This window comes from Heptranchias perlo, chromosome 5 (assembly GCF_035084215.1).
Source record: "Heptranchias perlo isolate sHepPer1 chromosome 5, sHepPer1.hap1, whole genome shotgun sequence".
Taxonomy (NCBI): domain Eukaryota; kingdom Metazoa; phylum Chordata; class Chondrichthyes; order Hexanchiformes; family Hexanchidae; genus Heptranchias; species Heptranchias perlo.
The window spans coordinates 46,578,310-46,603,777 of record NC_090329.1 but is presented as its reverse complement, the minus strand read 5'-3'; the positions used below and the strand labels follow the sequence as shown (position 1 = coordinate 46,603,777).

The following is a 25,468-nucleotide window of genomic DNA, read 5'->3' as shown; positions in this document are numbered from 1 at the left end:
ACCTTGTGACAACCAGGTGAATGCAGATACGAGGTCCTTGGTGCCACCAGGATCATTATTTAGCAAACCGTTGGCATCACAGAGCAGTTTTTCTGATGCCTGCCCAGATCTCCTAGATCATTGATCTCTGCTGCACAACTTTGCCATCCAGAGAGACCTAAGAATAGAGCAGGTGGAGGAGGAGGTTCATTCACAGTCAAGGGCAGACTGATAACGGACAATAACCCTGGGATATATCCCCACTGGAATAGCTTTGCAGGCAGCAAGAGTAGCACACCAGGCTTTCATCGAGAGACCTTCAACTAAGTACCCAAGGCACCCAGTTAACTCGTGCACATGTGCATTCAGCAGTGATCCAGACACCTTCATCAACATTGTCCTCGGCATTAACTCAACTACCACGGATGCCCATCATTTAATCTGTTGCTTCCTATTCAGCTCCATCAGAACTAAACTCTCTCAACAAAGTTGAAAAGAAGTACAAGCAAATGTAATGCCTAGAAATAATGGCACAGAATATCTGCCACCCCACCTTTGATTGGGGCATTTATCTGGCAGGTCATGTGCTGTCTGCAAAAAATAGTGGTTTAAAAAATTGGATGCCTCCTCTTTGGCTTCTGCAAGGCCACACTCTGTGAGCGTTTGCACAGGCCTTGGCTACCAAATAAACTATCAGGCCTTCCTCTGGCAACCTTTGAGTACTGGATCCCCTGATGGTTCTCCTTGATGGTAATGTGTGGTATGTTTCTTCTCAAATCTAGCCTAGTTATCCTTCTTGTTGCTTCCCCAGTAGGAGGAGTAAGTAGGGTCGCTAGCTGTTGGGTCTCTATAGGGATTGAGGATCTCTTGAACCTCCTTGTGGGGGATCATCAGATGGTCCTGACACAGTTTTCATCATGCCCAATTTTTCTCTAGCAGCCTGGGCCTGAACACTGTCTGGCACATCTTCTGTCATTTGAGTTGGTGGGCTGGATAGTCTGGATGTGGCATTATCCTTAAAGATAGGAACTTCATCCATATCTACTGCAGCCATATAAAATTGGAGATAAAAGGCAAGCACATTCTAGCATTTCAGCAAGTCCTTACCATATTCATTAATCTGCATAGAAGCAGACCTCTGGGCAGCAGGGAGATTTGTGAAACTCTACAAAATGGCTCTCTCAATCTGGTCCTGCAGCATGTTGAAACCTCACAAGAGAACTCTTGTACATTAGAGTCCAAGATCTCTACACCAGCAGAGCGAGCATTCGTGAAAGATATTTGAAAGATCTCTGGCCGTGGATAACGAAAGATCTTGCATTTATATAACATTTTTCATGACCTCAGGACGTCCCAAAATGCTTCACAGCCAATGAAGTACTTTTGAAGTGCTGGCATTCTTATAATGTAGGAAATAGGGCAACTAATTTGGGCACAGCAAGGTCCCACAAACGGCAATGAGATAACTGATCAATTAAACTATTTTAGTGGTGTTGGTTGAGGTCACCAGGAGAACTAGACAATCAGTTTACTATCTCACCCGAAGGACAGCACCTCCGAAAATACAGCACTCCCTCAGTACTGTATTGGAGTGTCAGCCCAGTGTAGTACTTCATTTGCAATCTTCATTTATATGCAGCCTTTGTGAGGTCCAAATCCAATGATTATATAGCTGAGGAAGGACACAAGCTGTCCCTCCAGCCAGCTGGTTCCTGCTCCTTCATGGCCACTATACAGACTTCTGCCCATTCATCTTCTGTGATTCACGTAGTGCTTCCTTCTCAAAGTAACTATCTAAATTCTCATTGGTCGATGTATCTGAGCTAGTGTTTGTGATAGATTTATCTCTGTCTCTTTTATCTCCTTCTTATCTCTTCTGCTTCCTTGTCTATCAGTCTCTGTGTTACCTTTACTTTTCTTTACGTTGTTATTCCCCAACCCACTGTTGTTCACCATTTACATAAACGATTTGGACTCGGGAATCATAAGTACAATTTCAAAATTGCGGATGACACCTAATTGGGGGGTATAGTTAATATCAAGGAGGTCTGCGACAAAATACAGGAAGACATTAATAAACTTGCAGAATGAGTGTGTAATTGGCAAATGAATTTCAATATAGATAAATGTGAGGTATTACATTTTGGTAGGAAGAAGGAGGGGCCCCATATACTGCTTAGATACTAAGGGCTCGATATTAGCACCCGCTATCGGGTGCGTTCCTGGCAGGGGGGGGCTCCGAAAATCGAGGAATCCCGGAGCAGGTCTGGAGCCCGGCTCCAACCAGCCCACTTCCGGGTTCCCCACAGATGCGCTGACGTGCGCGCGCAGCCCCCGCATGTGGGACTCCCGCAGGCAATTAAAGCCGGCGGGGTGCCACTTAACAGTATTTATTCTGGTATTTCAGGTCGTTAACAGACCTGGTTGAGGGAATATTTCAGGAGGGGTGGGATTTTAGAGACAACTGGGACTGTTTCCCGTACTGGGGGAAACACTCCCAGTTGAAATGGACGTGTTGCAGCTATCAGCCTGTAGCAGCTGCAAAGGTCCATTTGACAGGTGGGGGAGGGGGGAGACCCTCACTCATTGCAGGAGGCCACTCTGTCACCTTGGACAAAGTTTGGCCTCCACCACCCTCCTCCTAACAATCAAATTCACCAACTTGCACACTTACCCCGGGGTCCAGAGACATGTACCTACCTTGCGGACCCCCTCAGATGTACATCTTGCGGATGGGGGCCGCCGTAGCCGCAGCCATGACCTCCTCGGAGGACGAACAGCATCACCAGCCTCGCCGACCACGCCGTCCACCTCTGACACGTGGAGCTCCACAAATCAGTGCTGTGACACATCCACCTGCACAGCAGGAGGGAGGGCAACTGCAGAGAGAGATGCGTCGCAGAGGGCACTACCCTTGCCACAGGGTCCACAGGCCAAGGCTCAGCTTCCTGGACCTCTCTGAGCAGCAGTGCACACGGAGGCTCAGAGTCACTCGACATGTAGTCATGGACATCTGCAGCCTCCTTCATGCCGAGCTGCTCCCGGCTGGCCTGAGCACCATCTTCTTACCTGTCGCTGTCAAAGTCACCACTGCCCTCAACAACTTCTCCTCCGCATCCTTCCAGGGTGCCACCGGGGACATCGCCGACATCTCTCAGTCGTCTGCAAAAAAGAGCCCTGCAAATACACCTACGCCCACTTTGCAGTGACACAATGGGTGGCATCAGGTGTGGGTCTTCATCATGATCCTCAGGAAAGGGCATTATTGCACAAACCAGACAAGATTCGCAAAGACGTGGCAGTGGTGGTGCCAATATAATATGTGATGTGAGTTGGTCAGAAATTAAATATAAGTAAAAACCATGACAAACCCTCAAACACCCTTGTGCATCCCCTTCATGCTCACAACATATGTGATGCATGCCCTGTGGCTGCAGCACAGGTAGTGGCATGTTGAGTGAGGCTGACCGTGAAAGAGATGCATGAGAGGGTGAGTATGAGATAGAGCCATGAGATTGTATGAGGATTGGGTTGAGTGGTAGTGGCGGGATGAGTACTGGCGAGGTGAGTAAGTGCAGGTAAGATGAAGATGAGGTTTGAGTGGGTGTGAGGGGTGATGTGACAGAGTAGTGTTGGCAGTGCAGAAGGAGGTGTGGGGTGGAGGCAGTGATGTGGCAGACAGAATGTAGGGGATAGAGTAAGTGTACTCACTTTGGCTGACCTACTTAGGTCATTGCAGCACCTCCTGCACTGTATGCAGGTGCGCGATATATTGGTGGTGCAGGTGACCTCCTCTGCCACCTCGAGCCAGGCCTTCCTGGTGGCAGAGGCAGGCCGCTTCCTCCCGCCCGCCGGGGGGAAGATCTCTGTCCTCCCCCTCTTCCTCACCCCATCCAATGATACCTGGAGTGAGGCATCATTAAACTTGGGAGCAGCCTTCCCCCTGGGCTGCTCCATGCTGTAATTTTTCCTATTTCTTGCAGCATCAGTCAGTGGAGGACTGCCCCTTTAAATAGAGCTCCTCCAGCTGACAGACCTTACTGCGCATGCGCAGCCCGCCCGACGCGCTGCTCAGCAGCGGGGAACCCGGAAGACCAGGTAAGTGGATCCAATTATCCTGCGATCGCGCTCGGGGCAGACTGATTTCACCGGGCGCGTTACCCACGCGCCCAATAGACCCCCTGCCGCGAACCCACCGCCCTGCTAATATCGAGCCCTAAGAGTGTAAATGGGGTAGGGGAGCAGAGGGATCTGGGGTTACAGATACACATATCAATAAAAGTAGCAACGCACATTAATAAGGCCATGAGAAAAGCAAACCAAGCACTGGGGTTCATTTCTAGAGGGTTAGAATTGAAAAGCAGAGAGGTTATGTTAAATTTGTACAGAACCTTGGTTAGACCACATTTGGAATACTGTTAACAGTGCTAGTCTCCATATTATAAAAAGGATATAGAGGCACCAGAGACGGTGCAAAAAAGATTTACTAGGATGATACCACAACTAAGAGGTTATACCTTTCAGGGAAGATTGAGCATGCTGGGGCTCTTTTCTCTCGAAAAGACTGAGGGGTGACCTGATAGAGATCTTTAAGATTATGGAAGGGTTTGATAGGTAGACGTAGAGAGGATAGTTTCACTTGCGGAGGAGACTAGAACTAGGGGCCATAAGTATAAGATAGTCACTAATAAATCCAACAGGGAATTTAGGAGAAGCTTTTTTATCCAGAGAGTGGTTAGAATGTGGAACTTGGTACCAAAAGGAGTAGTTGAGGCGACTAGCATCGATGCATTTAAGGAGAAACTAGATAAACACATGAGGGAGAAAAGAATAGAAGGATATGCTGGTAGGGTTAGATGAAGTAAAGAGGGAGGAGGCTCATGTGGAGCATAAACATCGACTTGTATATAAGACCTGCAATTAGCAATCCCCAGCTGTAGAATACTCTATACCCGATTTGATATTTTTTGTACTTCTCATCTCTCCTCCATCCCTGACCCTCCCTGTTGTACTCCAGGCTGTTTCTGTTGTCTTGTAAACTGTTGGAACTCTGTCTTTTGTGTTGATATGTTCAGTTTCTATTGTGTGGAGCATAAACACCAGTATGGACCTGTTGGGCCGAACAGGCCTGCTATACATTCTATGTAAACACCCCCCCCCACCCACCCTCCTTATCCACAACGCATACCATCAAATCAATGCTCTAAAAGGATCCTGGAAACAAGAACTTGAATTAACAAACTGTCTGTTCGAACCCAGCAGGGATGAAAGCAGATTTCAAATCTATTTTCAAATCTTTCTATTTAGAAGTGCAATTTGTACCCGGAATGTTATAGTATTTTCAGAAATGTTAACTGTTAATGCCTACTTACGGTTTTGTAAAATTAACTGTAGTTTGCCTTATTGAAGTGAATGCCAATATGAAATTGACAGTGAAAAATAGCACATCTGGAGGGCACTGTGCCTACGCTCTCTGTAATTACAACTTGACTAAAACACTGAAGGTGAAGCAGGATTAATGGATTTTTCCAGCCTGAATTATATAATCCTAACTGAAAGCTATTTTACCTTTGAAAATTTAGCATTAATTACCTTTTATCCTTTTATCAAAATGTGCCATTGTGATAAACTACTCACATATTATATAACTAATTAACCACTCACTATTAATTCATTAATTTTCCTGACACCCATTCTGTCTCTCTATTTTGCTTCACTTGAACTGCTGGCTGATTTCCCCTCTCTGACAGTTACTCAATTCGCCACAAACACCCTGAAGAGTTGTACGTCCTGCTGATGCTCACTTAGCCAAGAAAACATTCTGCAGTACATTCCTCAGGCTGTCAGGCAAGATATTTCCAGAGAGACCTTCACAAACAAAAATAAATTAACATTAAACCATGTGTAATATTTTTAAACTGCAAAGTATGATAAAAAAAAAGACCAAGACAACACTTGACATGCCTAAAAGAAATGTCCCATCAAATCTAAAATGGCTTGCAGTATTTTAAGGTACATTTGTTTTTTTGCAGCTGTCTAATTATATCTTATAACAGATTTAATGCAGGAAATAACAGCAAGCAGTGATGAGTTACAAGGCTGCAACACACTCTAGGATTTAGATGAGATCATAGAAATGACAACAGTGAGTTACAGACTGGAACATACTTAAGATATGTTTTGGAATATTTAAAAATAATATAATGCAAGAACTCAAATGGGAAGACTCCCATAATGCAAGGGGTAATTTTCCAATTCTGTATTCCTGACAAGAAGTCTTGTCCACAGATAGTGCATATGCAGATGCTCATGGCCCAAGATTGTCAAACCATTAATTTAAATGGTCAGAAAATCATGTGTTGTGCCTACCTGAATTTCCGATATGCGCTACCAGCAGTAACAATTCTCAATGGCAAAATTGAAGTTTCCTCTGCACATCTTTTTTGTCTTAAAGAGCCTTCCCATTTGAGTTCTACCCCTGGAGCATGTACCTTTAATAAAAACAGAAAATGCTGGAAATATACAGCAGATCCATTAGGATCAGAAAGAGAAAGCAAAAGTTAGGCATGATTTTGGTTTGACTCTTTCATCATGATTTTGGTTTCATCATGATTTTGGTTTGACTCTTTCTGCTTGTTCCATTCTACCTTTTCCTTTTACCTTGGGACTATGTACTTTTCACAGCCATATTTCTTTCCTAAGCACCTGCCTTCAGATGACGTTAGGAACCATTATAGTGAATTTTGCTCAATTGACATTCACCATCTGAATCCTGAGATTGGATTAACATCTTAGTTCATGGAAAGCTATCCAACAATATTTTTAACATAATTCTGAAAGTGATAATAGTAAATGATTTCATAAATGATGTCTCCCACTGGTGTGATGTGTGTTTTTTGCATGGCACTGAAGGATGTTCATTGCTAATGGACCATATGGCATACGACTTATGAAGTGGGATGGTGCTCAGCATTGAGCATTAGAAGACTAACAACAACAACAACAACAACAACAACAACTTGCATTAATATAGCACCTGTAACATAGAAAAAAATTGTTTCACAGAGGCATAAGGGGAAAAATGGACGCCGAGCTAAAGAAAGAGGTGACTGGTCAAAAAGATGGATTTTAAGGAGGGTCTCACAAGAGGAGAAGAAGGTGGAGAGGTTTAAGGAGGGAAATATAGAGAATGACACCTAGGCAGTTGAAGGCACGGCAGCCAGTGGTGGGGCAAAGGGAGAGGGCTGGGATGCACAAGAGGCCAGTGTCAGAGGAACAGTGAGTCTGGGTGCGGGGTGGGGGTTGTAGTACAGGGGGAGGTTACAAAGACAGACAGGAGCGAGGCTATGGAGCGATTTAAAAGCAAGAAAGAGAATTTTAAATTTGAGGTTTTGGAGGACCAGGAGCCAATGTAAGTCAGCAAGGATAGAGTGATGGGATAGGTGTGGGATAGGATATGAGCAGCAGAATTTTGGATAAGCTGAAGTTTATGGAGGGTGGGGACAGGAGGCCGGCCTAGAGACTATTGAGCAATTGAGTCTGGAGATGATAAATGGTATGGATGAGGGTTTTGGTGGGAAGATGGGTTGAGATGGGGCCGAGGCGGGCGAAGTTACAAAGGTAGGAATAGGCAGTCTGTGTGATGGAGAGGATACAGAGTCAGAATTTTCAGCTCAGGGTTGAATAGGATGCCAAGGCTGCAAACAGTGTGCTTCAATATGAGACAGTAGCTATGGAGGGGGGTGAAGTTGGTTGTGAGGATATGCAGTTGGGATGGAGATCAAGGGCCATTGGTATTCCCAATGTTTAGCTGGAAGAAATTTCAGCTTAGCTGAGATTAGTTGTTGGACAAGCAGTCTGATAGCACTGAGGAAGTGGAGGGGTCAAGAGAGTTGGTGAAGAGATAGATTTGGGTGTCAACACCAACATTTGAATTGGAAGAATTCAGGTTCAGTCCCCCACATCTCTCAGTGCTAGATCAGAGCTACGATAAACAGGGAGGTGCCAGGCTTAGATTATAGGATCTTCCTCAGGCTGGAGGGAAAATTGGATAAGGATATCTTAGTCAAGGTGGTACAAAGCAGCCAGTCAAGGGTTGCATTAGCCAAGGTCTGGTGCGGGTATTGGATCATCCTCTTACACAGTAAAAGGGACTTATTGAACTAGAAAAAATTACATTAAAAAAATTAGTAATATTAGATTTTTTTAATGCAGCACCTCAAGGAAGACCTATGACCTGGTGCTTTGTTAGTTACTTTTATACAGAATTATAGAAAAATTCACTATCTTGCATATGATAAAACATTGAAAGAGAAATGGCCATTTAGCCCATGAAGCCTGTTCTTATCACAAGCAATAATTTTAATTGTTTCTTTTATTCAGCCTCAGATGCATGGATCCTGATTTTAGTCCTCGGTATACATCGGTGAGTGATGGGTGGAGCGATTGCCACAACCACCTGATGTTGTCCGTGAGAGGCCTTAACCATTTTGATGGTAGGGCCTCATTTAAATTCAATAAATGAGCTGCCTGTGCATTTCCAGCACTGATAGGTAGCTCACCGCTTTGGAAGAGTGGGAATTTGGCAAGGCAGCCATAGATCATGAGTCTGTAGCAGGATATTAAAAGGGAGGGCTGGGCAAGTGGAAGGTCGGGGTGGGGGGGGGGGGGAAGAGATAGATGGTACTAGTAAAGAGGCAGAAGATTTTGCAAATGTGTCAGGGAGCGCAATTAAGGTCATCATGAAGACACATCCATAATTTTTTTATGTTGCCAGACTTGCATACAGTGATCACTTTAAGTGATGCTGCTCCTGGTTGTTTTTAGTTCTGTACCGCTCATGTTGAGTGGGCGGGTTCACCCATAAGCAGGCACCATGCTGATAATAACCAAAATGACGTTGGGGTTCTATTTGCATAGATTGCTATATTTGTCTTGCTATTACCCCATTCACATTGAAAAATGGGACGGACGAGGAATGAAATTCGGGACAATGGAGTAACAAACAAAAGAGCTTTAATTAACACAAAGACAGTCCACTCATACAGCAGATGTAACTCTGTGCCTGCCTGCGTCTAACTTTTTGCTATCCAGAGGAGGTGGCTCCCCACACTCTGTGGTCCTGAACCAGTGCAGGATTGTCTTGTAACATGGATAATTCGACATTGTCTTACAATCTCCGCTAATACGGATTCTATTCCATTTACATAATCGCCTGAGGGAAAGTTCTATTATTCTTTTTCCTGACTCCCACAGCTGGTTGAGAAAAACTCCACAATGGCAACTGATATTTATGTATAATCTTATAACTACTTACAGTTATTAATTTCCTAAAGTCTACAATGACACTTACTTAAATAAAAATGCCTGCTCTGTAAGATACAATGTAGATTAAATGGGGACATGCATGGGTCTGTGTGCAAGAGGAGGATTTGAACCAAACTACTCAAATCTCTTCTCCACTAAACGTTTTACCTAAGTAACCCAAAATCTGTGTTGTTGATCGTAAGAGATAAATAAAAACAATTTAGACAGAGCAGTATTGAGTATTGTATTTTCTGGGTTGATGGACACTGCCGTCTTATGGTGAGCACATTTCATGTCTACTGATCAATAGAGAGAGATATGTTCTTGGGAAATACACCTGTTCTTATGGAGGAAGTGACAAAAACTAAAAGCAATGTGTAATGTTAACCAAGCTGATATTTTGCGAAGGAATATTGGGTCAGGATTCCCCTTCAATTAGAATTTCTATAAACTCGAAATTAAGACAGCTAGTTTTCTAATTTTTTTATTATTCTGTTTGACAATTTATTTAGCAGTTCATTCTAAAGAAATATAACAAGAAAATATTTCTGAAACATGAGGCCAATTCGGCTTCCCAATGAAATGGCACCGAGGTTGTTGCACTCTTGCTGGACTTCACACAACTAAAGTGGCCAGTTGACCTTGCCCCAAATCAATGAATCTAGCTCATGGAGTATAACTACAGCAAACTCCTTGCACATTTTTCACAAATGCAAAGAGCGTTACGATTAGCAGGGCTGTGGATCGAGACATCAGTGGCTCTTAAAGGTCTGCTGTTCTTACCTGAAGCTAGCCCCTTTAGTAGCCTGTTGGAATTTTGCTAGCCAATGAATGGGAGTGTGGACAGAATTACCTCCTTTGTTCTATTGAAAGAGGTGCAGCAGAGGAGAGTAGCCAGATATGAGGCTGAGGGAACCTCTTCCGTCCCAACATGTGCAGTAAACGTGGCAGCAGGCGGCAGACTGAATCAGTGCTGTGTCCCATATGCATAGGTAAAGAAAACATTCTCTGGCTTAAAGAAGAGTGCCATGATATGTCTGACCACAGTTTGCTAATTCTAACTAAGCTTAAGGCTGGACCATGCATGTCACATCACTGTGCCGCAAATATGGTTCTGCATCAGTAAAGGAGAATGGAAAGTACTGTCATAACCTTTTAGATCGTCGACACTTGCACTTGGATGTGCATGATACTACAGATTGAGCTATGTGACGGACACTTAATTAGGGCTGTAGACCTAAATTTTGCCACCCGACAGGAATCGGACCAGATCAATGACAGCGGGGCCTTGCGTTCATCTGTGTGAGCACTGGCCTCAGTGAATCATCCAGCGCAGGCTCATTTAACATTTTTGGCAGACTATGGCAGTATCCACTGCTGCTGAATCGCCTATCTTGGGTGGGGGAAGAGAGAGAAATGGCCGCAGCACTAGCCACAGCCCGGCGTGGCTGGCAGTCTTTGGGGTTCCAAAAAAAATAAATACGCCTTACCTAGTTCAATCAAACACTCTCTGATCAATTATACTAGGCAATGCAGTCCTTTAATTTTTAAACTACTCTTCTGCTGCCTTAACAATGGCATTCCTGACACTCGACATATGGAAGGGAGAATTCAAAATTCATTGTCACTTTTGTGAAAAATCCCGGCAATGGTGGTTCACCTTGAGGAACTGGTGAAATGGCTCCTCTGCCACATTTCCTGCTTCCAGCTACCCCACTAGTTCCCAATTTTGAATGGTAATGAGCAGAAAATCCAGCTTGTAATGTCACACGTAGTTGTTGTATGTTGTGGCACCAAGTCAAACTGGCACCTGAAGGTACTTACATGTTGCTTTAATCATGTATTCACACAAGGTAGATGTAGGCTGAGTGCTGTGATGGCACTCTGAGCTCTGCAAGATATCAACAGCTATATGTTTAGCTTCATTTTAAAGGAGAAGGCAGCCCACAACCATCGGAAGAATACAAGGATTGGAGGTGGCCATTTGAACCTAAAGACACTCTCTTCACGAGGCAGCAGCCCTGCAAATATGTTGGAGTAAAGTCAATTGAAGGTGTGATGTGGGGATGCCGGTGATGGACTGGGGTGCACAAATGTAAGGAATCTTACAACACCAGGTTATAGTCCAACAGTTTTATTTGAAAATCACAAGCTTTCGGAGATTATCTCCTTCGTCAGGTGAGTGAGTGAATGAGAGGTTCTCAAATCGCATATGTTATATTAGGCTGGGAATTAAAGGTGTCGTTGGTGTTCAGACAGGTTAGCCACGGAAAACAGTATGTCCCAGTATACTGAATACACAAGGGTCAAATTACACAGACAAGGAGAGAAAGAGACCCGAAGGGCATAGAGAGAGAGAGAGAGAGAATGTCCCGTTGTATTAAAAACAGATAACTTTTTTTTCCGCTGGTGGGGTTACGTGTAGCCTGACATGAACCCAAGATCCCGGTTGAGGCCGTCCTCATGGGTGCGGAACTTGGCTATCAATTTCAGAAATTGAAAGCAGAAATTGATAGCCAAGTTCCGCACCCATGAGGACGGCCTCAACCAGGATCTTAGGTTCATGTCACGCTACACGTAACCCCACCAGCGGAAAAAAAAAGTTATGTTTTTAATACAACGGGACATTCTCTCTCTCTGCCCTTCGGGTCTCTTTCTCTCCTTGTCTGTGTAATTTGACCCTTGTGTATTCAGTATACTGGGACATACTGTTTTCCGTGGCTAACCTGTCTGAACACCAACGACACCTTTGATTCCCAGCCTAATATAAGATATGCGATTTGAGAACCTCTCATTCACTCACTCACTTGACGAAGGAGATAATCTCCAAAAGCTTGTGATTTTCAAATAAAACTGTTGGACTATAACCCGGTGTTGTAAGATTCCTTACAATTGAAGGTGTGGGTGAGAGAGAGCTTAGTGGCTTTGTAGCAACCCAACATGGCAAGTGTCCGCTTTTCCTTCATCTTCTTCATCCCCCTTCAAACTCACTCCTTACTAAGAACCATGTTCATTCTGCACACTAGAACCTGCATTGCAAGATACTGTGTGAAGTTTTTGTGGTATTTGGTATGCCTGTTTGTGGTTATGTACTTGCATTAGCAAGTGAGAAAGGCAACAATATAGATAGTACTAGCCCTGAGGTTAGGAGAGGTCTGAAACTTCACCTTCCCTTATTCCCTCAATGTTTTAATAGGCAACGATATCCAGGGTGCACGATTGAGGGTAGCATTCTTTGCTAGTTTTCTTAAGGTTTGCCATCTTCTTCTGCACCTGTTCCCATATCCTGCATAGCATTTACCCTGGTTGCCACTTCCTCCCAGACGTGCTGTATTGCTGTCCTCTCGGGAGGGCGCACAAGAGTGCCAGACAAGGCAAGCCTCCTTGCACCCACCTCCAGCAGCAGTAGTGCCTCTACATTGCCACCAGTAGACAAAAGGTTTGGGTGCCTACGTCGCTCCATCACATGCCTAGAGACTCTGTTTCTTCCTTCCATATTTTTGTTGCCATCCACTGATTTTTGCTGCTTTTTTTTTTGCCATCCTGCTTCACCAGCCAAGTCTTTGCCTCTGTACTTTTTAAATAGTTGCAGCAGCATTTACCCTGGCTGCCACTTCCTCCAGATGAGCTGTGTATATATCCTTCGCACATACCTCGCACATTAGAATATCCCAGCTTCACTGACTAGGCACACACATGAAGAATAGTACTTGGGTGAAGTATTGGGAGGGTTGCTGGCACCCATAGAAATATAGTCAAGTAAGAGACAGTGGCATCAGGACAGGGATGAGAACGAGAGAGGGAAGAATAAAATGAAAAAAAAAACTTTACGGAATCCCAGGTGGTTTAATATCTAAGGTCCATAGATAGAGTACCCGATCTTATTTCCATGCCACCAATCACTTTTAACAGTAAATTCAATGAGACTGCACTCCTGGAGCAGAGCCTAGCCAGAATGTAGTGCCAGTTGACGAATGACCTGTAATAGTATAGCCTCCCATATAGTAAGGCGTCATTACAGAAATGCAGTCTTGCAGAATTTGCCATTTAATGTCATTTTAAAAAATATTTCTATTAGTCTTACTCCTAGTCTGCTTACTCCTCTCCCACCAAATAGGAAATTCCTGATCCCACACAAATCGGGGTAAGCAGTTTGTCATGAGTCACATTTGTGACTAGACTTGAACAGTTGTTGCAAGTTGTTTCTGTAACTAGACTTTCATTATTTTCACTGTTTTCGGGATGTGGGCGACACTGACAAGGCTGCATTTATTGCCCTGAGAATGTGGTGCTAGGCCACTTTAGAGAGCATTAAGAGTCAACCACTGGAGACACATGCAGGCCAGACTGGGTAGGGTTTGGGAGGCTCCCTTCCCTGAATTAGTGAATCAGTTGGGCTTTTACTTTTCTGGTGCTAGTCCAAAAATTACAAGATTTTTTAAAATTCAACTTGCCATGGTGGGATTTGAACTCTGGGTTGCTAGTCTAGTAAACCTAACCACTAAGCTACAATACAAATAAGGAACATTTGCATGAATTCAACAGTTGAGGCTGATTTAAATGACTCTAATAACCACTTAAACTGTAACATTCTTGTCTGAAAATTCCTGGAAAATGGAAACTCCTTGCAGGGATAACCCATGAACCTGCACCCTGAGGATCAAGGCTACCACCATTTTGAAAAGGCCACAAAAGCCAACTGCAGCCTGCCTCCAAAGTTGTCCCCCCCACCACACCCTCCTTTTCAGGAAGCAGACATAGTCCGAAGTTACACAGTAGAACAAACACATCCTATAGGGTCACCTAAGGGAAGCATGGAGGTAGACTGTGACAACATTTTAATCTGACTAATGATGTGTGGGAATTTCGAATTGGAATCATCAGTTGTGACTGCAAAGTTAATTCTTTCAGACCTCTCAAATAATTCAAGCACCACAAACATAATTAAAGTATCAGGGTTGCTCCCTATATAATGAATACTAACATGGAGGATCACAATTCTAGTCAGAAAACACCAACACAATTATGGAATGGTATCCTTCCCTGTTCATGTATGCATCTGAATTCATACGTAGAGTCCTGATAGCGACGTGCGCTCACTGCATACTCTTGGGAAGGCTGACAGCCAATAAACGTTCTATGCCCCTTTCAGTAAGGAAAGTGATAAAAGTGTTTTGCCATCAGTCATCTGCTTTACATGGGTATGAACTACCGACTGTCTTTTTTTTTATTCGTTCATGGGATGTGGAGGTCGCTGGTGAGTCCAGAATTTATTGCCCATCCCTAATTGCCCTTGAGAAGGTGGTGGTGAGCCGCCTTCTTGAACCGCTGCAGTCCGTGTGGTGAAGGTTCTCCCACAGTGCTGCTAGGGAGTTCCAGGATTTTGACCCAGCGACGATGAAGGAACGGCGATATATTTCCAAGTCGGGATGGTGTGTGACTTGGAGGAGAATGTGGAGGTGGTGTTGTTCCCATGTGCCTGCTGCTCTTGTCCTTCTAGATGGTAGAGGTTGCGGGTTTGGGAGGTGCTGTCGAAGAAGCCTTGGCGAGTTGCTGCAGTGCATCCTGTGGATGGTACACACTGCAGCCACAGTGCGTCGGTGAAGGGAGTGAATGTTTAGGGTGGTGAATGGGGTGCCAATCAAGCGGGCTGCTTTGTCCTGGATGGTGTTGAGCTTCTTGAGTGTTGTTGGAGCTGCACTCATCCAGGCAAGTGGAGAGTATTCCATCACACTCCTGACTTGTGCCTTGTAGATGGTGGAAAGGCTTTGGGGAGTCAGGAGGTGAGTCACTCGCTGCAGAATACCCAGCCTCTGACCTGCTCTCGTAGCCACAGTATTTATATGGCTGGTCCAGTTAAGTTTCTGGTCAATAGTGACCCCCAGGATGTTGATCGTGGGGGATTCGGTGATGGTATTGCTGTTGAATGTCAAGGGGAGGTGGTTAGACTCTCTCTTGTTGGAGATGGTCATTGCCTGGCACTTGTCTGGCGCGAATGTTACTTGCCACTTATCAACCCAAGCCTGGATGTTGTCCAGGTCTTGCTGCATGCGGGCTCGGACTGCTTCATTAATTGAGGGGTTGTGAATGGAACTGAACACTGTGCAATCATCAGCGAGCATCCCCATTTCTGACCTTATGATGGAGGGAAGGTCATTGATGAAGCAGCTGAAGATGGTTGGGCCCAGGACACTGCCCTGAGGAACTCCTGCAGCAATGACCTGGGGCTGAGATGATTGGCCTCCAACAACCACTACCATCTTCCTTTGTGCTAGGTATGACTCCAACCACTGGAGAGTTTTCCTCCTGATTCCCACTGACTTCAATTTTACTCGGGCTCCTTGGTGCCACACTCGGTCAAATGCTGCCTCGATGTCAAGGGCAGTCACTCTCACCTCACCTGACAGATATTCCTTTGGTGACCAGGAAGGATTCTGGTGCATAGAAGCTTAAGGCCACTGGATATGATATTTGTCGAACACACTGGCCCAGTGTTAAAACAAATCTTGATTCTGCTCCTTGTGTTTTTTCCGTCCCCCAACAGGATAATTATGGCCTCCGACTGTTTGCACTCTGTATCCTCTGTACCTTAACGTAAGCATCGATTTGCGCAAAATTAGAGCAGTGAAAACTGTTTTCAAATTTAGAAATAAAAGACAGGCTTCACAGTAATGAATAGACACACGGAGAGCTATCACCATTGCAAAAATAAAATCACAGCGGGGGTATATTTTGTCATTTAAGTGAGGTTTAACAAAATGTATTTTCCGAATAACAGACATTTTTAAATTCGTTCATGGGATGCGGGCGTCGCTCGCAAGACCAGCATTTATTGTCCATCCAGAGTGAGACCACCCCCAGGGACTTCACAGGAATCATCTCACACACAGGTCTCGTGATGCGCATGCGTGGAGTCAGAGCACGTGGTATCCTCGGGATCGTACCACGGCCGATCGCTGGAGTCGGCTGTTCCAATCTGCGAATTCTCAGGCCTTCACAGACCCGCGCACGGAAACCATAGACCTACTAACTCTTCGCTACTCACTTCGTATCAGCAAAAATATATAACAGTGGAAGAAAATTAAATCCGGCAACCAAACAAAAATTCGTTCCCCGACAGCCAACTCTCACCCCTCCCTCCCGATTGAAAATGGACTCCACCACCCAGCGCATGCGCAGTGACGCCCCTCCATAAAAAAGGGATGTTTAACGGCCACGTGTTCTGCCGCCACTTTTAAAAACGCTCCCCGTTTGTCCGCTCCCTGCATGGAAACGTTCCAATCGAATTCAAACGCCAACGGCCTCCGGCTCGTGAATGGGGCTGGCTGTTTGTGAATCAAAACATTAACGAGACGGCAGAAGGAGCCGTGCATCGCGGTCGCATCGCCATGTGCTCGACCGCCGGGTTGCCGCCCACGGGCGTCTGCCTTGCTTTCCGGGTGACCCGGGTGGACCCTCCTCGGCCGGGCTCCGTGCTGGTGAGGCTGTGGGGCCGCTTCCAGCAGCGGGAAAGGCAACCCGAGTACCAGAGGCTGCACAGCGAGATACAGAGCTGGGCGAAGAGCGCCCGGCTCGGGGGGGGAGGAGGAGGAGCCGCCGCCGCCGCCGGGGCCGGGGTCGGACGCAGCGTGCCGGCACCTCCCCTGGAGACCAACGAGCGATGTCTGGTGGAGATGAGCGACGAGTGGCACCGGGCCCGGGTGTTGAGCCGCGTCGGCGACGATTACACCGTCTTCACCCTGGACGAAGGGCGGGCGCTGCCGGTCCGAGCCCGCAGCCTGGACCGAGGTAAGAAGGAGTTCTTCCAGCTGCCGCCCGAGGTGGTGTGTTGCATCCTGGCCAACCTGGTGCCGTCGGCCGGGGCCGGGACCACCGCCGCCGTCACCACCACCACCACCACCACCATCCCGGAGGAGGACGAGGAGGATGGGGAGGAAGAGAAGGATCAAGAGGACGGGGAGGACGGGGGTAAGCCGCCGCCGCGGGCGGGCGGGCCGGCCTCCTGGCCGCCGGGGGCGCTGTCCTTCTTCCGCGCCCTGCAGGGGCGCACGCTGGACGCCCAGATCGAGGCCGTGCTGCCCAACCGCCTGGTGCTGGTGGACGTGGCGAGGGTGTCGCGGCAGCTGTGCGAGCTGGGCCTGGCCAGGGCCATCGACAGGAGCGCCTTCCGGCTGCTGGTGGAGATGTCCACCTCCCGGCCCTGCGCCTCTTTCAGGAAGGAGCGCCTGTTGTCGTCGTCTTCGTCGTCGTCGTCGTCGGTGGTGGTGGTGGTGCCGGGCGGGGTCGGGGGCGGGGGCGGGGGCGGCGCCGGGTCCGGGTCCGAGGCGGCCACGTTGGCGATGCCGCTTCCCCCGCTCCTCCTCCTCCCGCCTCCGCCTCCCCCGCCGCTGCCGCTCCCGCCCCTCCCGCCCGGCGAGGCGGGCTACAGCCTCAACTACTTCTACCCGCTGCTGCAAGTGGACGAGACGGTGACGGTGAGGGTGACCCACGTGCGCTACCCGGACCGCTTCTTCTGCCAGCTGAGGTGCCACTGCCCCGAGCTGGAGCGGCTGCACGACAGCATGCACCGCTACTACGACAGCAGCAGCAGCCACCGCGCGGCCGACGGGCCCCGCAAGCTCGGCTCCCCCTGCGCCGCCAAGAGCGCCGACGGCCGCTGGTACCGCGCGCTCATCCAGCAGACGCTGTCGGACGGCGTGCTCGAGGTCTTCTACGTGGACTACGGCGACAAGGAGGTGGTGCCGGCGCGCGTCGTCCGCAAGCTCAGCCCCGGCTACTTCAAGATGCCCGTCGTCACCTACCCGTTCGCGCTGCGCGACGCCTCCGACTACGGCCGGGGCTGGTCGGCGCGGCACGTCGAGCTGCTCAAGTCGCTGATCCTGCGCAAGGTGCTGCAGGCCAAGGTGGAGTTCTACAACTCGGTGGAGAACGTCTACTACGTCACCTTGTACCAGGAAGACGGCTCCACCATCAACGCGGCTTTCAGCGCCCAAGCGGAGGGTCTGGTCTCTGGGTATTGCGAGGAGAGCCGAGTGAAGGGGGACTGCCAGAAACTGAACGCACTTCAGTGCGGTGGCGACTATCTAATTGGGGACAAGAGGATCGAAGGGGTCTCAAAAGCCAAGGAACGCATCTCTCTGCTTAAGAACGCGAATCTGAAAATGAACGCGTTTTACGATGTCCTGGTTGAATTTGTGAAAGATCCTTCAGAGTTTTGGATCCGCACCATGGAGACGGCCAGCGAGTTTGAAAAACTCATGAACAGCATTGCCAAAAAGTATGGAAATTTGGGCCGAAATGAAGGATTAGTGAAGAAGCCCGAACCCGGTTTGTTATGTTGTGCTAAGTTCAAGGCTGATAACTTATTTTATAGGGCTGTTATTACTGAGATTCTTGATGGCCAATTCAGGGTGTTTTTCATTGATTACGGAAACATGGAAGTAGTGGACTGGCATGATGTTAAGGCCTTACTTCCAGAGTACAGAAAACTTCCCGCTTTAGCAGTGAAGTGCTGCCTTGCCGACCTCGCTCCCAAAGAGGGGACTTGGAATAGAGAAGCTATTGCGTATTTTGAAAAGGCAGTGTTTGAAAAACATCTTGTAGTTCACGTTTTAGAGAAGGAAATGGACAAATACTTGATTGAACTGCTAGATGTGGAAGATGAGGGCGAGCCCAGTGTGAACAAGTTAATCTTGCAGGCAGGTTATGCTGATCGCAAAGAAGTTAAAGTCTCAAATTTCAATTCGAAGAGTTTGGATTTATTGGGCCATTCACATGTTTCACATTCATCTGAAGAAATTGCACTCACATATGGCAGAAGCAAAAAAAACAAATTAGAGCAAAGACCAATGACTCCTGAAAAAGTTAAACCATTTACAGAATACTGTAGTACACCAGCAGTGGGCTCGAGTGATTCTCTAACCGCGTTACTTTTGGGTCACGGAGAATTTGAAGGTAATGCTAGAACAGAAATGATGGAACCAATAATTACAGAGTCTCCCTATAAACAAGAATATCTTAAAGTGGGAAGCACAGTGGATGTACAAGTTTCTTACATTGATGAACCTGGTGACTTTTGGTGCCAAATGACTAAAAACACACATGAATTGAAGATATTAATGAGTAAAATGCAGGAATATTATAACACGCATGAAGATCATTTTCAGCCTGGTCAACCTGCTTGCGTTGTAAAGTACTCTGAAGATGGAAAGTGGTACAGGGCATTGACCCTTGGAAAAGTGATTGTAATGGAAGTGGATGTGCTGTACATTGATTATGGAAATAGAGAGCGTGTGCCTTTAAGTGACCTACGTGCAATAAGACCAGAGTTTCTTCTTTTCAAAGGTCAGGCATTTAGGTGCAGTCTTTATAACATAATTCAACCCATGGGTCCTGATCCATTCATGTGGAATGAAGATTCAATTGCTGCATTCCAGGAATTTATTGATAATGCCTTAAGCTTGTACATGGAGCTCAAATGCACAGTGTATGCGTTGACTGTTGTGGATGGCAAAGGGCTGTGTAATGTTGTGGATTTGAACACACCTTTTCAGAGTGCTTGCCAGTTACTTATTGAGCGAGGCTTAGCCAAATTTGTAGGATCACCAAGTATTCTTGCCCCATCTGTAAGCCTTTATACTTATTACTATTCAACTCATGATGTGAAAATTGGTAGTGAAGAAGAAATGTATGTGAGTCATGTTGCAAGCCCAACTAAATTCTACTGTCTACTTGGTAGAAACTTGGGTATTCTAGATAAACTTGCAGACAAAGTTAATAAATTGTCATCTAAAATGCAAGGCTATAATTTTTCACAGGGTGTAGACCCCATCTGTCTTGCAAAATATACTGATAACCGGTGGTATCGTGCTTTGGCGTGGCCCATACAAGATCGAATTCGGGTCTCTTTCGTGGACTATGGCAACAAACTAGACATTGATAAAGATGACTTACTTCCTATACCCAACAGTGCAAAAGATGTTAAATTCTTACCCATGCAAGCAATTAAGTGTGGGTTGTCGGATATACCAGTTGATTTATCCCTTGACATTATTATCTGGTTTAAAAAAGCTGTGATGGATAAGCCTTTAAAAGCTGTAGTAGTAGCAAAAGAGACTGATGGAAAATTAATTGTTGAAATATATGATGGAAACATGCAAATTAATGCAAAGATTAAAGAGCAGCTATGCTTGCAGAGTACCAGTGAAATAAAAACAAATGGAAATGCAGCAAGGCAAAAAAACAAAAATGAAAAGTCGTGCTCTCCTTACATGGCAAAGAGTGACCATGAGCCATTGCCTCTCAAAAGGCGAATAGTTGAGGACCAAGGTGATAGTCGTGAAACTGAGAAGGTAACTGGATCTACTTGCAAGCAGGACAGATGGAAGAATAGAACAGAGTTCATTTTGCAGACAGAAGAGGCTGGGCTGAAGAAATGTGTTCCCAACAAAATATGTACAAAGAATACAAAAGAATCTTCAGATGTAAAGTCTAGTGTGGAAATCGCAGACCACAAATTTGATGGCAGTTGCGTTGAAAACATTAGTAAAAAAAACACTAGTTACTTAACTAAGCCTTGGCCTAAGGTGACTGTCATCCCTCTGATAGCATTGAAGCCTGGATTTAAAAGTGAGGTATCTGTTTCACACGTCATCAGTCCATCACAGTTTTTTGTTCAGCTTCCCCAAAATGAAGATAAAGTAATTGCAATGGAAGAAAAATTGAATGCATGTAATGCAAATGATAAAAAAGTTGGAAGCTTTCAGATAGGTGATGTAGTCTGTGCAGAATTTCCTGAAGATGGCTCTCAATACAGAGCTGTTGTAACTCAAATTTGCAATGATTTTGTTTCTGTGGAATATATAGATTATGGTAATACTGCAACAGTAGATGCATCAAAAATCTTTCCTCTTTCTAAAGAGTTCTTGGAAGTCCAGCGACTCAGCATACCATGTTTTCTTACAGGATTTCAGGAGACACGTGTCCGAGAAAGTAGTGAGGAAGCTATATCTGAATTCATAAAAAGAACAAATAAAACTGGAATAACATGTGAATTTATACAACAGTGTGGGCAACTGTGGGAGGTTCATCTATATGATGGCCAGGGATCAATAGCTGACTTGTTGAATGGCTTTGTGTTTAGAAGAGGTACACAATATTCTCAGCAACCAACTGAATATCCTGTAATTGATGTAAGGCCTGCTTCAAAGTTCAATGCATATGTCTTCGAAGTAAAGTCTCCCCAGCAGTTTTGGTGTCAGTTTAAGACTACAGGTGATGGATTTTTTATTGAATCACTTGAGAAAACTAAAGATGACTGCCATGATTTACAGTCCAAAGATGATTTGACACCTAAGGCTGGTGACCTATTTATGGTGAAAAGTAAAGCCTATAATAACTGGGCTACATGTGAAGTTGTGCAAGTTTGTAATGGAGTTGTTGAGGTGCTTTTTCTGAAGGAGGGCATTAAGGAAGAAGTAAACAGTGAAGATATGAAAGAAGTCACACCTGCATTTACACTAACTTATGAATGTAAGCTGCATGGCTTGTTTCCAATTGATGGAAATAACTGGTCTGAAAATGCCATTGAACTCTTTGAAACTTTGGTTTTGCACAAAACTGTAACTGTAAAAGTTATTAGTGTTTCTGAGGCAAATATACTAGAAGTGGCTATATATGAGAACTTGGATAATGTAGTCAGAAACAGACTAACTGCTTCAGGATTTGGTGTTGAGAAACTGAATGTATCTGACACAGCCAGTTATGGACGATACATAAGGAAAATTCCTTTAGTGGGACAAGCCATTGAAGGCTATATCACTGCAGCAGAAAGTCCTAGCTATTTTTGGTGTCAGTATTCCACCCCTGAAATTCAAATGCTATCTAAAAGAATGCAAGAAGTAGGAGCACTTGGTAATACCAATAGAGAATTACTATCCAACATTTCAGTTGGTGACAGCTGTTTTTGTAAATATTGTGAAGATGAACAGTGGTACAGAGCTGAAGTAAAAAAAATAAATGGAAGCATACTTTCTCTGCAGTATGTTGACTATGGGAATGAAGATGATGTTAAAATAGAGCAAGTTAAAAAGCTACCCAAAGAGCTACTAAAGATTCCTACCCAGTCTTTTCCATGTTGCCTTTCAGGATATGATTTGTCGAAAGGTTCTTGGAAAGATGGTGCTGTGGATGCTCTCCTTCATCTTTCAGATCAGTTGTTAAAAGTCACTGTGGTAGAAAATGAATGTGGAAACAGCAGTACACCATCTTTATTGTATGTTCAAATTAAGTATATTGGTGGTATAATCAATGATATAGTGAGACACTTGTGGAATCCACATACTGATGAATATGAAGAAAGCAGTCAGATATGTGTTGAAGATTCATTATGCACTGGTCAGTTAACTCCTGTGCAGTCTAGCCCTGGTGGCTTAAATCCAGAAGATAAACTATTGGTGCAGGCTACAACTTCGAACATAATGTGTTCTGACGTGCCAAATGCAGAAAACTTTGTGTCATTTACACAAAGTGACGATGAGGAAGAAGTGCATCTTAAAAGTCCAGCCGCATATATTTCAGAAGAGAATAGTGAATGCATAATTAATCTTCAGAGTATTGAGCTGTCTCCAGTAGAGGATAGTACAGATAATGAAGTTCAAATGCTAAATACTTCAAAGATCCATGAACTTGTTTTGTCTTCAATTCCCACTGAAGACACTATTGAGACTGTGGTTGGCAACTTTGAAGAGGCTGTGCCTTCAGGCCCAGATGAAGGAATACCTACAATACAGACTTGTATGGATCAATACTCTTCAAACAGCCAGGCTGAAGATGCAGATCTTAAAAATGAAGCACTGTTCTTGGAACAAGGGACACATAAAGCAAGCGAACATTTGCAGGGTTCTGTGCAGACTATTGATCTGTATGAAGAGATTTTTAAATGCCAACATGATCAGCCTTTTACAGAGGAAATTGGTGATGATTCTATGACCCGCATTCTCATCTCCCATGACGATGATGACTACTATGAAGATCAAAACTCGTCAGAAGCCCAGGTGAATAGCAGTGAAACCGAGGAACAATTTGAGACAGGTGGGTAAGAACTTAATGTTAAGATTTTAACCAATTTCCAAAGATCTGCCACACAAGTTATATGGCTAGCTTTTCTTTGTGTAATTCTGTGGTATAATCCATGACTTGATCTGTAATACAGACTATATTGCTCTTGAAGTCTGATCCATGGGTGGTGTCTCATGAAATTGAGTTTTAATGTGAGGGGGAAAAAATGTTTGCACAGCCAGTTCATGCTGCTGTAAATATTTACCCTGTACCAGTGCACAGACAAAACAGTTGGGTACCTCCTGAACCTAGATCAGTTAGACAAAATGTTATATGTACCATAACAGATGCTCAAATGTATTTGCATAGTTATAATTCATTAAATCTTCAGAGAAGAAAAGTATACGGTACTCCTATGCCTCAGGAAGTATATAGTATAGGAGAAATATTTCTTGTAATGTTTTTGGGTACTTGGAGACTTGCTATTTTGGATCTTACCGATTGCCTTGATTTATGTTGTAGGGGCAACTTGTGTGCATCAAGGAGTAATTCTCCATACTAGCTAGTGCTTTAGATTGGTGGAAATAAGGGCATATCTGAAGATGCCTGACCTTCAAAACTACTGGCTCAAGATTAGCTCCCTGAGTTGGTCTGAAGGGGATCCACATTCCTGGTGATTTAATGGAGCTTCTGAATCTAGGAAAACTCAGACTGGTAGTAACTTGCAGCCAGGATATTTGTGGTTCATGGTGTAAGACAGCAATAAAAGTGAGGTTTCTACAAAAATAACAAACTGAATAATGAATTGTCTTTCGGCAGTGGAACTGATTTTTAACCCCCGCCTAAAGAAAAATCTGGTAGATAATAAAGGTTCCACTGTACATTAAACTTTTTTACTAATTGAGTTTAATGTATTTAATACCTCCCTCCATGTTACATAGTTCAATATCAGTAAGCAAAGATGTAAGTGTTTCAACAGCTTGATTTAAGCTTAGGCTCTTCAGACTTAGTTTAGAAGGAAGATGAACAGACACTTTGGATTTAACCTACTTCAGAGGGTAATAAATGTGCGTAGCTGATAACCTGTAGATACAGATAGCGTTGCTAAATTCAAGAAGTAGCTGGATGTTTTTGGAGAATGAAGCAATTAAAGGTGATTATAATTTAAATTTTAAAAAAAAACACATTATGGAATTGGCAAAGTGGACCTCAACTGTCTTTTCTGGTTCTATGTAGCCATATGTTTCTTAATTAAAAAATGTAATGCTTTTTGTTTTTAACTATAGCACTCAAACACTCACCTGACATCCAATGGATCTCTGACTCAGTGGATTCTTGGATAATTAAACTTGTACTCTAGCGTGCTATATAGTACTCAGAGCAATTTTGTTTTTTTTCTGTCTTTCCCCCCGCCCCCCCCCAACTTTCAATTCAGTTCTAGTGAGCTCATGAATGCTAATTGAAGCTTCATGCATCATTCCCTAAAGGGAGTTCTAAAATAAATGTTTGCTGGTAAGCAACATGGATTTTTTTTTTGTCTTGGAAGTTTTCAGGCCTCGTTATAAAGTTTAAATCAATATTCTCATTGATTAGCATCTGTGGCTTTATATGCTAATAGATTTGAATCTGATTTAGGATTTATCCACCAATGAGGCAAAACTATCTCTCAGCCCATGAAATTCAAACAGAGCGAACCAGCAACAAATAGAATGGATTTGTCTAGGCTCGCGGATAAATTATAAATGGAATTGAAAATTAGGCTTTGTTTAGCCGACTTAAATTATAATTTAATCAGCCAGAATCCACCCTATGTGATTATTCCTAATTCTAGTTCCATCACTGATATTCCTTCAGTCCAATGTTTTTATATTGCAATTGTTTTACATGTAGCTCATGGGGCTTTAATAAACTAAGTGGCCCATTAAGCCACCCCTAATTTAAGTGGCAAAGAAGTTGTAAATCAAATATTTTGTGGTTGCAATTATTATCAAGAACATATTTCTGGAACGTAACAAGTCAGGGTGAAGAATGAAGCTGGATTGACTTTTCTGGTGGTCTTTCTGGCTTATCTTGGAATAGGGAAGCTTTTTTCTGCTTTTTTTAATCTGTAGTTTACATGGGCATT

The 25,468-nt window shown here is 44.6% G+C and overlaps 1 protein-coding gene across 1 annotated transcript in view; it reads left to right on the top strand.

Annotated features, from left to right (window-relative positions):
• Positions 1-16,542: 16,542 nt before the first annotated feature.
• LOC137322152 (tudor domain-containing protein 6-like) overlaps positions 16,543-25,468 on the top strand; it is a 29,372-nt gene continuing 20,446 nt past the window's right edge. The window contains exon 1 of the mRNA XM_067985266.1: positions 16,543-23,376. Coding sequence (XP_067841367.1) covers positions 16,674-23,376 — 6,703 coding nt within the window. The 5' untranslated portion in view covers positions 16,543-16,673. The remainder of the gene's footprint in view (positions 23,377-25,468) is intronic.